This window comes from Rhamphochromis longiceps, linkage group LG8 (genome assembly GCF_057381845.1).
Source record: "Rhamphochromis longiceps isolate RC_006_pf linkage group LG8, R_longiceps_female_GT1.1, whole genome shotgun sequence".
NCBI lineage: Eukaryota > Metazoa > Chordata > Actinopteri > Cichliformes > Cichlidae > Rhamphochromis > Rhamphochromis longiceps.
Window position 1 is genome coordinate 6,679,040 of NC_140564.1, and position 15,611 is coordinate 6,694,650.

Below are 15,611 nucleotides of genomic sequence, written 5' to 3' on the forward strand. Positions count from 1 at the left end.
CAAGTATAAAACCTACTCAAATAAATAATAAATCTAGATTATTAATTAAAAATGGAATTTTATTTTGTGGAAAAAATTACTGTGATTAAAATGGTAGTTCAACTATGTCTCAGTGATGTTGCCTGTAGAAATACTCCCACAGGTCAAGAGGAATGGGTCTAAACATGGTAGAGGATATTATTCTAAATTAAGCTGGATCAAAATTGAAAAGGAATTAGTAAGCCTGTTTCAATTTTGGGGTGTTCTCTTACATGACACAGTTACTAATAGAGAAGATTTTTTCTTTAACAGTCCTGTTGTACAGATGAGGGTCGTATTGGATACAATAGCTTGAAAGAGGGGCAAGCATAAAATTGGACCTTTGAGTCGTGATGTTTTTGAAATATCTACAACTGATATTTGTAGATATTTGAGATTAAAATGTTAAAAGCCAATTTAAAGTCCCCAGTGAGGGACTTTCTGGATCTTTCTTACATGAAGTATAAGGCAGCTGTGTTTTATAAAATACTTAGCAAATAATTACTTTAATAACCTGAGGATCATTTAACAAACGGACTTAGGCTTTGATATAAAACAGGAGTAGTCTAGAATACTCTCAAATCCTGATAAATTCACAAAAAGCCCAGCAAAAATTAGTATAATTTAAATTAATACATAGGATTTATTTTACCCCTTCTAAATTGTATAGGCGCAGTGTAACAACCAATGACCTATGTTGGAAATCAGGTACAGGAACATATACAAATGCTATTCAAGAATGTAAGCAGATTTAGGTTTTTCAGGGAAAAAAGCTCTACATTGAGATAGGTAAATTGTTATGTTTGAAATAGCAATATCACCAAGGTTATGTTTACTTAGAGACCAATCAGTCTTTCCCACTGCACCCAAATACAGTTTTGTGGCAATGAAAGTGAGGGCAATTTTGGTCACAAGAATGATCCTCAGAGTATGGAAAGACAATTGAAATGGTGTCAAAAAAAAAGCAATACAAATATTGACAGGAGTTAATCATGATAATGAGAACTTCAGCAGACTTTTAGGACAGACTTTGTATATTTCTTGGTCTTGGTATATTGGTATATTTCTGTTTCGGTTGTGTCTTTTTTTTCCTGCTCACTCTTTCTATAGCCATGTAGTTATGACCAGTGCATTAATGGAAAATTGTATAATGATGCTGTTTGATTGCCATCTTCACTCCTTTAAATTTATGTGTGTTCTTTCCGCATACAGGACGGCATGAAAAGTCTTCTGTCTTACATTGTTGCATATTACCTCCGACACTTTGATGAGGTAAATTTTCACACATTCTTTCCCTTCTCCTGTCAAGACTGACTGATTTGTGCTGTCAATTCTGACACACGTAGTTGTGGTCAGATGTTCACATAAACTCATCATGGGCATGAACTCTGATGCTTTTAATGATTTTATTGAACTGTTCTTTTTATGGGATGGAATGTTTGACGTTGACAAACAAGAACTGGGTGCACAAGTTTGAATTTATTTTTTATTTTCTCTAATGCGCACGGTCAAAATTATATACACATACCTCCCCCAATATTTGATTTAATTTCATTTAGCAAGTCGTACCTTGACCAGACGTTTGTGAGAGCCAGCAAGCTTCTGATATAATTCTGGATGAATATTTAACCATTTAACCCTTTAACCAAAATTGGTAGTTTATTTAAATTGGTTGGTTTCTTGCCTTGAGACTGGAGAAACTGGGTTTTAGTTGAGATACATGGATTATATTATATCTTCATGTTGAGAGGTAACCTTAAACAAGTAGACATTGATCCTTTTGAGCTTCTCTTTCAAAAGAATCAGAGTAACCAGGAGTGAGTTTCTTGGAGTCGGTCTTAAGAGATATGTGCTTAGTAGAAAGCCAAACCTTTTGACTGGGCAGGTAGTTTGGATCAGGAGTGCAACAACAGTCCACCAGTTGTTTGTTTTGCTCCTTCGTCCATAACAGTGCAGCGTGGGTTGCTGTGATAATGACGAAAATGATGTTGAACAGACAGAACAAAACCTCATGTTCTGTGGTGGTAAACAGTGGTGGCTGACAACCAAGGGATGCCTCAAATGAGAGACCAGTTGCCGGGGATATTATGGAGTTATGGACGTATTCTACCAGGTATGTTATGTGCTCTAGGTGGACTGGTTTAAAGAAGCAACACGACTGAGAGCTGCTTCCAACTCCTGATTTGGCCTTTTGATTTATCGGTTAGTCTGTGGGTGAGAACCAGAAGAGAGGCTTGCCTGGGCACCTAGAATAGAGCAGAACTCCTTCCAAACTCATGATGTAAACCGTGGCTCACAGTTGGAGGCAATGTCCAGAGGCATCACATGAAGACAGAAGACATGGTCCACTAAGAGCTGAGCTGTTTCTGGGGCAGAAGGGAATTTGGAGAGGGCAACAGAATGAGCAGGTTTGAGGTAAACCAGTGTCAAACCCCAGGAGATGTTTACAAGTTGTAGAATGGGTCAGTCCAAAACAGCTTGAAAGTCTGCAGGGTCAGCTTTGATCTGCTCTTTCAGAACAATGGAAAGAAACTGTAACACGGAATTTGCAATTCTCACGGTTGACATAAAGCTTACTTTCCAGCAAACACTGCAACACTTGATGGATTTGAGGTTCATGTTCAGACAGTTTGCTGGAAAAAATGAGGAGATCATCCAGACAAACAAAAAAACAACAATTCAGGTAGTCATGAATTGTACATTATTAACAAGGACCTGATAAACAGCGGGAGCATTACTGAGACCAAATGGCATGATATGACTTTCAAAACGTCTCAGTTCTGTAATCATCTCTCTCCTCAATGCAAGCAAAGTGGTAAGCATTTTTTAGGTCAAGTTTAGGAAAGATGGTGGCTCCCTGCAAAAGTTCAAAATGATAATAGTGATAATGGATATTTGTTTTGATGGTTTTATCATTATGACTTTGGAAGGTGATACACGGCCATAGCATCCCCACTACGTAAAATGAGTGGAGTGACATCTTTAATATGTCACTTTCGAACGTCCAATTTGGCCCACTGAAAGAGTTGTTTTGTAACACCAAGTAACGTCTCTTTTTAAACATCTACTGAATTACTAGTGTGGGCTATTTGTAGCTCAAATGTGGTCAGTGCAGACATCTTTTGATAACTAGAGACACATACAAAGGTGAAATGTATTTCCAGTTCAAACTAGCTGTTGAGCCAAAAACCTACAGGAAAATAACTGGTACAGAAAACATGTTCTCCACCCTTTGGAAACATGGGAAACAGTTATGTGTGAAGGAATCCAAAGTGATCAGTGGACATCTCCAAAACAGCTCAGGCTCTTGACACTTAAACAAAAGTAAACATGCACAGTGGATTTAGAGAAAAAATGTCCCCGGCTCACAGGCAGTTTGCAAAAGGAGTTTTTTGACAAAGACTGTTGAGCATATAGTCCGCACAAATTTGCACAAACGTCACATACAGTGGGGCAAAAAAGTATTTAGTCAGCCACCGATTGTGCAAGTTCCCCCACTTAAAATGATGACAGAGGTCAGTAATTTGCACCAGAGGTACACTTCAACTGTGAGAGACAGAATGTGAAAAAAAAAATCCATGAATCCACATGGTAGGATTTGTAAAGAATTTATTCGTAAATCAGGGTGGAAAATAAGTATTTGGTCAATAACAAAAATACAACTCAATACTTTGTAACATAACCTTTGTTGGCAATAACAGAGGTCAAACGTTTACTATAGGTCTTTACCAGGTTTGCACACACAGTAGCTGGTATTTTGGCCCATTCCTCCATGCAGATCTTCTCGAGAGCAGTGATGTTTTGGGGCTGTCGCCGAGCAACACGGACTTTCAACTCCCGCCACAGATTTTCTATGGGGTTGAGGTCTGGAGACTGGCTAGGCCACTCCAGGACTTTCAAATGCTTCTTACAGAGCCACTCCTTTGTTGCCCGGGCGGTGTGTTTTGGATCATTGTCATGTTGGAAGACCCAGCCTCGTTTCATCTTCAAAGTTCTCACTGATGGAAGGAGGTTTTGGCTCAAAATCTCACGATACATGGCCCCATTCATTCTGTCCTTAACACGGATCAGTCGTCCTGTCCCTTGGCAGAAAAACAGCCCCATAGCATGATGTTTCCACCCCCATGCTTCACAGTAGGTATGGTGTTCTTGGGATGCAACTCAGTATTCGTCTTCCTCCAAACACGACGAGTTGAGTTTATACCAAAAAGTTCTACTTTGGTTTCATCTGACCACATGACATTCTCCCAATCCTCTGCTGTATCATCCATGTGCTCTCTGGCAAACTTCAGACGGGCCTGGACATGCACTGGCTTCAGCAGCGGAACACGTCTGGCACTGCGGGATTTGATTCCCTGCCGTTGTAGTGTGTTACTGATGGTGACCTTTGTTACTTTGGTCCCAGCTCTCTGCAGGTCATTCACCAGGTCCCCCCGTGTGGTTCTGGGATCTTTGCTCACCGTTCTCATGATCATTTTGACCCCACGGGATGAGATCTTGCGTGGAGCCCCAGATCGAGGGAGATTATCAGTGGTCTTGTATGTCTTCCATTTTCTGATGATTGCTCCCACAGTTGATTTTTTCACACCAAGCTGCTTGCCTATTGTAGATTCACTCTTCCCAGTCTGGTGCAGGTCTACAATACTTTTCCTGGTGTCCTTCGAAAGCTCTTTGGTCTTGGCCATGGCGGAGTTTGGAGTCTGACTGTTTGAGGCTGTGGACAGGTGTCTTTTATACAGATGATGAGTTCAAACAGGTGCCATTCATACAGGTAACGAGTGGGGGACAGAAAAGCTTCTTACAGAAGACGTTACAGGTCTGTGAGAGCCAGAGATTTTCCTTGTTTGAGGTGACCAAATACTTATTTTCCACCCTGATTTACGAATAAATTCTTTACAAATCCTACCATGTGGATTCATGGATTTTTTTTTTCACATTCTGTCTCTCACAGTTGAAGTGTACCTCTGGTGCAAATTACTGACCTCTGTCATCATTTTAGGTGGGGGAACTTGCACAATCGGTGGCTGACTAAATACTTTTTTGCCCCACTGTACTTTCCATTGCAGCTTCTCTCAGCCCAGCTACCGATCACAACCATGCTCACTTTGTCATACAATCATTAGCTCTTCATGATAAAACAGGATACTTGTAAAAATGACCGTATTTAATGCAAATGGTCATTTAAACATATTTAACACATTGTGCTTCATTTAAAAGGAATTTGAAGACTTTTCTAAATACTTTAACCATTATCAGGCATTATTTAACCATTTACATATTAACATGTATTTTAACATTTTTAATATTTCAACATATTTAAACAATTTAATGAATGACAGTTTTAACCTGGTTACAAACATAGAAGTTAAGTAAATAAACCAGTTAAAGAAAAACAGTAAAATGTTGAATTATGACAACAAAAAAATCCAACCCACATGTACTGAATAAATCAATAGGCTAAAACCTAATAATTTTTTTTAAATAAATCTGTATATATATATATATATAAAAAAAACACCCAGCACGCCCCTGCGGGCGGTTTATCCTTCAAGCTCGGGTCCTCTACCAGAGGCCTGGGAGCTTGAGGGTCCTGCGCAGTATCTTAGCTGTTCCCAGGACTGCGCTCTTCTGGACAGAGATCTCCGATGTTGTTCCCGGGATCTGCTGGAGCCACTCGCCTAGCTTGGGAGTCACCGCACCTAGTGCTCCGATTACCACGGGGACCACCGTTACCTTCACCCTCCACATCCTCTCGAGCTCTTCTCTGAGCCCTTGGTATTTCTCCAGCTTCTCGTGTTCCTTCTTCCTGATATTGCTGTCATTCGGAACCGCTACATCGATCACTACGGCCGTCTTCTTCTGTTTGTCTACCACCACTATGTCCGGTTGGTTAGCCACCACCATTTTGTCCGTCTGTATCTGGAAGTCCCACAGGATCTTAGCTCGGTCATTCTCCACCACCCTTGGAGGCATCTCCCATTTTGACCTCGGGACTTCCAGGTTATACTCGGCACAGATGTTCCTGTACACTATGCCGGCCACTTGGTTATGGCGTTCCATGTATGCCTTGCCTGCTAGCATCTTGCACCCTGCTGTTATGTGCTGGATTGTCTCTGGGGCATCTTTACACAGCCTGCACCTGGGGTCTTGCCTGGTGTGATAGACCCCAGCCTCTATGGATCTTGTGTTCAGAGCTTGTTCTTGTGCTGCCATGATTAGTGCCTCTGTGCTGTCTTTCAGTCCAGCTTTGTCCAGCCACTGGTAGGATTTCTGGATATCAGCCACCTCCTCTATCTGCCGGTGGTACATACCGTGCAGGGGCCTGTCCTTCCATGATGGTTCCTCGTCTCCCTCCTCTTTCTTGGGTTTCTGCTGCCTGAGGTATTCACTGAGCACTCAGTCAGTTGGGGCCATCTTCCCAATGTATTCTTGGATGTTCGTTGTCTCATCCTGGACTGTGGTGCTGACACTCACCAGTCCCCGGCCCCCTTCCTTCCGCTTAGCGTACAGCCTCAGGGTGCTGGATTTGGGGTGAAACCCTCCATGCATGGTAAGGAGCTTTCTTGTCTTTATGTCAGTGGCTTCTATCTCCTCCTTTGGCCAGCCTATTACCCCAGCAGGGTACCTGATCACGGGCAGGGCGTACGTGTTGATGGCCCGGATCTTGTTCTTACCATTCAGCTGACTCCTCAGGACTTCCCTGACCCTCTGCAGGTACTTGGTGGTTGCAGCTTTTCTAGCGGCCTCTTCATGGTTCCCATTCGCCTGCGGGATCCCCAAGTACTTGTAACTGTCCTCTATGTCTGCAATGTTGCCTTCTGGTAGTTCAATCCCCTCAGTTCTGACTACCTTCTGGTATTCTTGCCAATTCCTTTCTGTGTCCCACTCATGTATTGACCCATGTGCCTGTTCATCTTAGCCGATATGATGCCTGACAGGAGCTTCCTTGTAGTACTGAGGCAGGTTATTGGTCGGTAGTTGGAGGGGACCGGTCCCTTCTTGGGGTCCTTGGGGATCAGGACCGTCCGGCCTTCAGTTAGCCATTCCGGGTGTCTCTCGTTAACTAGCAGCTGGTTCATTTGTGCTGCCAGACGCTCGTGGAGTGCAGTCAGCTTCTTCAGCCAGTAGGCGTGAACCATGTCGGGCCCTGGTGCTGTCCAACTCTTCATACTGGAGACCCTTTCTTGGATATCTGCCACTGTGATGGTTACTGGACCCTGTTCAGGGAGGTCGCTGTGGTCAGCCCTCAGATCCTCTAGCCACTGAGCATTGCCGTTATGGGTTGCATCCTTCTCCCATATGCTCTTCCAGTATTGCTCCGTCTCCAGCCTTGGTGGTGCTGTTCTCTTATTGTTCCCTTGCCACTGAGAGTACACCTTTGCTGGTTCTGTGGAGAACAGCTGGTTTATTCTCCTGCCTTCTATCTCTCTGGTGTACCTCCTCAAGCGGCTGGCCAAGGCTGTGAGTCTTTGCTTGGCAGTTTCCAAGGCCTCAGGTATGGACAGCTTGCTGTATTTCTTAGGCACCTTATTTGTCGCACCTTTCTGCAACTCCGTTAGTTGGCTAACCTCCCTCCGTGATACTTTGATCTTGCCCTCTAGCCTCCTTCTCCATGGAGGGTACTGCCCCTTGTCGCTGTTCAACTTGTAGCCAAGCATCTCACTGATCACTGTTGCCGTATTGTAGATCAGCTTGTTAGTGTCGGTAATCGTGGTTGTAGGTATTGCCCGTAGTGCTGCATTAACATCATCTAGCAGACCTTCTGAGGGTACTTCACGTAATCTTGGTAACCGGCTACGGGGGATCCAGGTTTCAAGCTTGGCCATGATCCTATTCTTCAGGTCAGTTCCTCTCGCATATATATATATATATATATATATATATATATATACATATAAGGGGTGCAACGATACACAAAATTCACAGTTCGGTTCGGTTCGATACTTTGGTGTCACGGTTCGATATTTTTTCGATACAAAAAAAATGTTCATGCCTTTTTAATTTGTCATTTATTAAAATTATAAATATATATTTTAACTCAAAAGTACAGTTTTTAAATATAACCCTAACCCTTGTGCGTGTTTTTTATTTTGACAGCGAATGCACACCTGCGGACCACTTATGTGCAGCCCTGGTTATTTAGCTCGTCATATTGCAGCCACAGAAATTCTTTTGTCCATGAAACCATAAAGCTGCACTTTCTTTTTGCCTTATAGTCTGATTTGTCATAACTTCTCCGTTTTGTGGTAAGCTTTTCTTTGGCTGTCACTTCTTCACCCTGACCTGTCTTATTTGGCTCAGCAGAACTAAAATATATATCCTGCTGCTTTTACACACGCACTCATATAAGCTCAGCGATTCTCTGCGCGATCAACCTCTCACATGTTTAAGCTTGCTGCGGGAGATTTCACTTGTCATGTTTGCATAGTAAGCTAACGATTAATAAGACAATGTCAGAGGAATTGGTGCGCAAATTATCATCACTCACAGATCAGTGCTGTCGCTCTCTATACACAGTTCGCGCGATTGCAAAGTGAAAGCAAAAAAACAAGCGCAAATTCAAACGCGATTTCAATATGTCACATATTGACAGTGGCTCACCGATGCCAATGACATAATTACCCAGCTACATTTCTGAAAGAATGCAAAAGCATTGACATATATTTTTCCTTCCTACAATAGCCCGACGGGCAGGGAAGAGATAGATTTTGGTAGCCCGACTGAAAAAGTCGCTAGCCCCAGGACGTCGGGCTAGCGATATTGCGAGCCCTGTATCTGATTGAGGAATCACTCATCTTTGGAAAAGAGAGTTTATTACAGAGAAATGTCTCTTTCCAAAATAAAAGCTATACTATCCGCTTCTTCTGGGCTATATTCTCAGCAGCATATTAAACATATAAGGAGAATCATGTGCTAACAGCTGTCTAAATGACTCGGCTAAAGTTAGTAGCATGCTTGTTGTTTTTGTCTTTGCACTAGGATGATGTCAGCGTAAATGTGTCATATTCGTTGTGTTCCCACTAGTGCTTAATCTCGTTGAAATGACCTTAACGCCACAACACGGCAAATCTCCGTTAACGAGCTACCGCCGATCGCCCCGTGCATGGGGCTAGACGGCCAACACGTTAACGAGCTAACTGCGCTAACACACTAGCTCCCACCCATGTAATTGAGCATTGCATGGCACATCCAACATACTGTTTTACTTTAGTCCATGACTCGCTTACCTTCAGGGTCATACGTCACATGAAAACTAAAATAATTCCAAACGCCAGATCTGAATGAGGGTGGGGGAGGTCCATGTTGCAAGGAGAGCTTAACTTCTGTCTCGCTAGCTTGCCCTGCGCTCTTCCTTCTGACTATGCTGTCTGTGTTGAGCGCTCAGTGAATCTGCGCTCGACTACTCCGCCTAGGCTGCACTGTCGAGCGCAGATCCACTGAGCGCTCAACACAGACAGCATCGTCAGAAGGAAAGTTGATAAAATAAATTACAAATGTATTGTTCGATACATATGCGTACCGAACCGAAAGCACTGTATCGAACGGTTCAATATCGATACGAATATCGTTGCACCCCTAATATATGTATATATATATATATATATATATATATATATATATATATATATATATATATATATATATATATATATATATATATATATATATTTAATGGAACACGAGAAGCTGGAGAAATACCAAGGGCTCAGAGAAGAGCTCGAGAGGATGTGGAGGGTGAAGGTAACGGTGGTCCCCGTGGTAATCGGAGCACTAGGTGCGGTGACTCCCAAGCTAGGCGAGTGGCTCCAGCAGATCCCGGGAACAACATCGGAGATCTCTGTCCAGAAGAGTGCAGTCCTGGGAACAGCTAAGATACTGCGCAGGACCCTCAAGCTCCCAGGCCTCTGGTAGAGGACCCGAGCTTGAAGGATAAACCGCCCGCAGGGGCGTGCTGGGTGTTGTGTTTATATATATATATATATATATTTTTTTTAATCATAACTCTGGTATTACATGGTCTATCAAAACAGAAACTGCCTCAGGTGTTTCCTGGTAGTCATCACTATTCTTTAAGTTTATTTTAAAGTGGTTGATATGGGGTTAGGGACGGCCTTAGGGCATCTGGGGAGTTTGTTACTTTATTAGCAGTGTCCTTCTGAAATGCGCCAACTACATCCTCCTCTCTGCTCCTTAATGCTCTCTGGTCACTACACTAACGCGTAAATATTTCTTTCAAAATAAGACACACAACTACAACACGATACCAAACGACTCACGGACTGGTGGTTGGGGACGGCTGCTTTAGTCTATACAATTTAAACCCTTCCTTACATCCATGAGCAAATTTGAAATCACCAACAAACCTAACATGAATGTCTTTGAACTGTGATAGGAAACTCTCTAATATTGTGTAGTCCACCCCTGTGTCTGCCTACACAGCTTAGGGAGTACTTGGAGAGGACCCACCCAGACACATGGAAAACCTGAAAACTCCACACAGAAAGGACCCAGCTGGGGTTCAAACCAGGAACCTTCTTGCTGGGAGATGACCTTACCCTAGGTCTGCCCTAGAAGATCTCACCCTAATGTGAACAACACCTACAGTACATTTATTAATACTCTCTTCTCTGATGTGTGTGTGTATGCATGCCCACACTCACCCCATCCGCCTTCTCTTGGGTGTTGGCCAGCATCTCCTGCAGGGCTCGTACAGACAGCGACTGCTCCAGCACAAAAGTGCAGATTGACAGATCTGGAGGTACATTCTGAAACAACAAGAAAACAGCTATAAATTTACATCTAAATTAAAACCTCCTGTCCACTGTTGTGTAGGCCACCTTTATACCACCAAAAGAGCCACGGTTTATCCTGTGTGGCACAGGAGACTTTATTAAATCTATGATGAGTACAGCTCTGACTTTGTGCACACACAATTCTTAGTAAACACGTGAATCCTATAAAATATAGCATGAATGGAGCTATGAAAGCTATGAGGTATAGAGTAGTTTTCAAACTGTAATGCTATTGTGGAAGCTGTGACGCTCATTTAATTAATTAGGCAACTTCTCCAAAAGCATTTTGGTTTGTGATCTGATGATCAGGGTTTGATGAACATGACACATAAATACATGCTACAGCCAACACGTTCTGGATTTTTTTCTTCAGTGAAATCATTTTCCCCACTCATTTGATGGTGATCTGGCTATTCTTGTGAAATAAAGGATTATTACTTATGTCAATACTGTACCTTGGAGTTTGAAATGGACTCGAGGAAGCAGAGTCTGTTCCCAAAGCCTTCAGCAGCAAGACAAAGTTTTTGTTGCTCCTTGTGGATTGTAGCTGAGCATTGTAAGACCACTTCATCATCCTAAACATAGAAAGAAAAACAGTGGGTCAAGACAGAGAGCTTAAAACAAAGGCAGCAGGGAGCAGGGCTGTGCTGTGCATCGTTGGGGTCATTAATCAAAAAAAGTAAAACACATTATTCATTACCTTTCTTAAAAGTATTGTAGTATGCTACTTTATTACTTGCCAGAGAAATTTATTTGTTACACTAAACGATAAAATGACCTGAAACGCACTGCCACATAGTTACATTTAACAATATAAACTATAGGCTACAGTTTCCCACACACCAACAGAAAATCCCTGTCCTAATAAGGGCAAACATATGATCTTTCTTTTAGTGTTTACCTATTAACACAAAGCAACAACAATAAGCAAATATGGAAACCAGCCCAAAGAGAATTTAAAGCAACTGCCACAGTGATTTTACTGTAGAAACATGTACAGTAGAAATGGAGACAACCCTGCAACCCTGACTGCTCATCAGCTTATCTACTGAAGTTCAGGGTCTGGTCTGCCTGTTTAAGCATGCTGTCTGTGTAGGTGTTTGTTCAACCAAAATTGCATTCCCAGTATAATTTCTGTTCTGGATGCAATTTGCATCAATCCACCATTTTTCTTCTCTAACACGCTAAAATCACTGATTTAATGGAGCTGTAGAGGTCAGGCACAGCGTGTTTTAGGCGGCGGCCAAGGGTGGAGACTCTGGCAGACCAATCCCAATCCCTGGCCACCAAGGCTGATGACTGGGACATGGAATGTCCCCTTGCTGATGGGGAACCTGAGCTAGAATGTGAAGTTGAGAGGTACCGGCTAGATAAAATCGGGTTAAGCTAAATGCACAGCTTGGGCTCTGGAAGCAGTCTCCTCGAGAGGGGCTGGACTCTGTCCCAGTCAGGAGTTGCCCTTGATGAGAGGCGGCAGGCTGGAGTGGGTATCTTGGTATCCCCTTGGCCTGCTGCCTGTACGTTGGCATTTTCCCAGTGGGCTAGAGTCCACTGGAGTCCCTGAGCAGGGGGTTCAAGGGTGCTTCACCTGGAGACTCTGTTATCCTACTGGGAGACTTCAATGCTCTGTGGGACAGTGAGACCTAGAGGTCAATGTTGTAACCAAATGGTGGACATTGAAGAGAACGGCAAACTCAACATCGAAGTTTACCGGAAGCCCACACACACGGACCAGTACCTCCTCTTTGACTCCCATCACCCTTTGGAACACAAACTTGGAGTAATCAGGACCCTACACCACCGGGCAGAACATGTTCCCTCTAAGCCTGAAGGGAAAAAGAAGGAACACACACATGTAAAGGAAACTCAAAACGTGCGGCTATCCTAAATGGGCGTTCTTAAAGTCAGCAAAGAGGCACAGAAAAGAAGATCAGACACCAGCGAGGGAGGATAAGAAGGACAGACGCAACAACATTGTCATCCCCTATGTAGCCGGTGTATCAGAAAAACTCAGGAGAGTTTTCTCCAAGCATGACATCCCAGTGTATTTCAGACCCAGCAACACGCTCAGACAGAAACTGGTTCACCCGAAAGACAAAACGCCAAAACACAAACTTAACAATGTGGTGTATGCTGTACAGTGCAGCGAGGAATGCTCAGACCTCTACATTGGAGAGACCAAACAGCCACTTCACAAGCGCATGGCACAACACAGAAGAGCCACCTCCACAGGACAAGACTCAGCAGTCCATCTGCATCTTAAGGATAAAGGACACTCTTTCAAGGATGCCAATGTTCACATTTTGGACAGAGAGGACAGATGGTTTGAAAGAGGAGTGAAAGAAGCCATCTATGTCCACTGTGAGCGACCATCTTTGAACAGAGGCGGGGTTTACGACACCAACTCTCTGCCATCTATAATCCAGTTTTGAGATCCCTTCCCAGACGCCTTAACGCCCACTCACATCCTGGGCCATCTGACCTCAGGAATTCGCATGATAAGGTGGGGCCAGGTTTCACAATGAACACACCCGAAACTCTGGCTGATTGGGACCCACGCCCAGTTTCCCACCTTGGCTCAGGCGACTAGAGGATCATCAGGGGGTCCTTTTGTCCCTCTGTGGGGGGTCACTCCCACTAGGTTTATATCTGGGACTCTCCACCATTTGACCTTAGAACTGAAGAAGCTTCTCGGATGAGAGGTGAAACGTCTTCAAGCAACTTAAAGAAGTCCAGACGCTTTTCTTTGCAAGCTCCTTTGACAAATGGTGGACACTGGAGGTGAAGGGAGTCATCAGGCTGAAGGAGTCATATCTGCTTCGGTCTACCCAAATTGCTGTTATAAGTACATCTCTGCAAAACATTGTATCCTTATTAACATTAAAGAAAACTAAAAAGAAATATAGATCAATTTAAAACAAAGAATAATTTTATTAACATTGTTTTTTAGTGGAGTCAGATGTCATGTCAGTGAACTGGTTCTCCTCTGCATAGCTGAAACCAGTTGGAGCTTGTGCATTGAAAGGATCTTTCACCCAGTCATACTGGGAACTGTTTTCAGGGAAGTATGCGATCAGTTTTGAAATGTGCTGCTTAATACATGGAATCACTGAGGTGGCATCATAGCCAGTATCAACAAATTAAAGCAGATTCTCGAATAAATCAGTATTTCCTTCATCAAGATTGCTGTCCCACATTGCAAGCTTTTGGGTGAAAGAGCTGATCTTGCCTGTGACCTGAGGGAGGTGTTTATCTTTCCCTTGAAGCCGTAGATTTAGTTCGTTTAGCTTTCCAAATATGCCACTAAGATAGCCCAGTTTCACCAGAAAGTTCTCATCACTAAATTTTTCAGCCACTTCAGACTTGTGCTCCTGCTCCAAAAATATTCTCATCTGCTCTCTGAGCTCAAAAACTCGGGACAAGGCTTTTCCTCATGACGGCCACCTCGCTTCACTGTAAAACAGCACAGCTTGATGTTCAGCTCCCATCTCGTCACATATAGTCAACAACAGGACACAGTCAACAACCTGTGTCTGAATGTGGACAAAACAAAAGAGATGACTGTTAACTTCAGGAGAGCACAGAGAGATCACTGTCCATTTCACATCAATGGAGCCTCTGTGAAGGTCGTCAAGAGCACCAAATTCCTTGGTGTTCACCTGGCAGAGAACCTCTCCTGGTCCCTCAACACCAGCTCCATAACTAAGAAAGCCTAACGGGGTCTCTATTTCCTGTGGAAGCTGAGGAAAGCCCATCTTCCGTCATTCATTCTCACCATCTTCTATGGAAGGACTATCGAGAGCATCCTGAGCAGCTGCATCACTGTCTGGTATGGCAACTGCACCATATCAGATTGCAATACTCTGCAACTTATAATGAGAACAGCTGAGGAGATCATTGGAGCCTCTCTTCCCTCCATCACAGACACTTATCACACCTGCTGCCTCTGCAAAGCCTTAATGGAGGACCCCACGCACCCCTCACACACACTCTTCACCCTGCTGCCTTCTGGCAAGAGGTACCGGTGTATTCGTGCCCTCACTACCAGACTGTGAAACAGATTCTTCCCCCAAGCTGTCAGACTCCTGAACACTGACACACACACAAATACCTTCATACCAAGCACTTATCTGCACAATCACATACACACACACGCACACCTTCATACACCAAGTTACTTTTTGCACAACGCTCAGTCTTTTGCACAGTTATTTTGCGCGGTTGTGTCTTATTGTTCTGTTCTGTCTGGTTTTGCACTGTCTTTTTGGGGTTTTTTGCACATTGCATGTGTAGTCCTGTGTTGATTGTCTGTTACATGTCATAGGTAGCACCATGGTCTCGTTTTACTGTGTACTGTACCATTGCACATGGTTGGAATGACAATAAAGGCACTTGATTTGACTTGACTTGAGACAGCAGAGAATACTCTTGTTTTTAGTGGTCTGGTCTTTATAAAATTGACTACACCTACAATATCAGTCATAACCTTACTTAGAAAAAATAGGAAAGGCGCCTTGATGCCAGTGCTTCTCTGTGTATAACACAGTGTGTCCATTCAGCATTAGGCGAAACCTTCTTGATGAGCGCCCGAAGCCCTTTTCTCATCCCTGCCATGGTCTGTGCACCATCACTACAAATACCAATGCAGTTCTCCCACTTTAGCCCGTTCTCAGTCAGGAAGCAGGCCAGCATTTTGAATAGCTTTGCAGATGTGTCTCTGTCTCTGACATGTTTACAAAAAAGTAGATCCTCACACAGGAACTTTGTCATGTCACAACGTACATAAGCAATAAACAAACA

The 15,611-nt window shown here is 43.4% G+C and overlaps 1 protein-coding gene across 2 annotated transcripts in view; it reads left to right on the forward strand.

The window, feature by feature from the left end:
- LOC146663008 (formin-2-like) overlaps window positions 1-15,611 on the forward strand; it is a 74,858-nt gene that overhangs the window by 33,330 nt on the left and 25,917 nt on the right. For both annotated transcript variants that reach the window (XR_014912985.1, XM_085415587.1), the window contains exon 13: window positions 1,231-1,290. Coding sequence is in view for 1 of the 2 variants with exons in the window: in XM_085415587.1 (XP_085271713.1) it covers window positions 1,231-1,290 (60 nt within the window). In the remaining variant the exon portion in view is untranslated. The remainder of the gene's footprint in view (window positions 1-1,230; window positions 1,291-15,611) is intronic.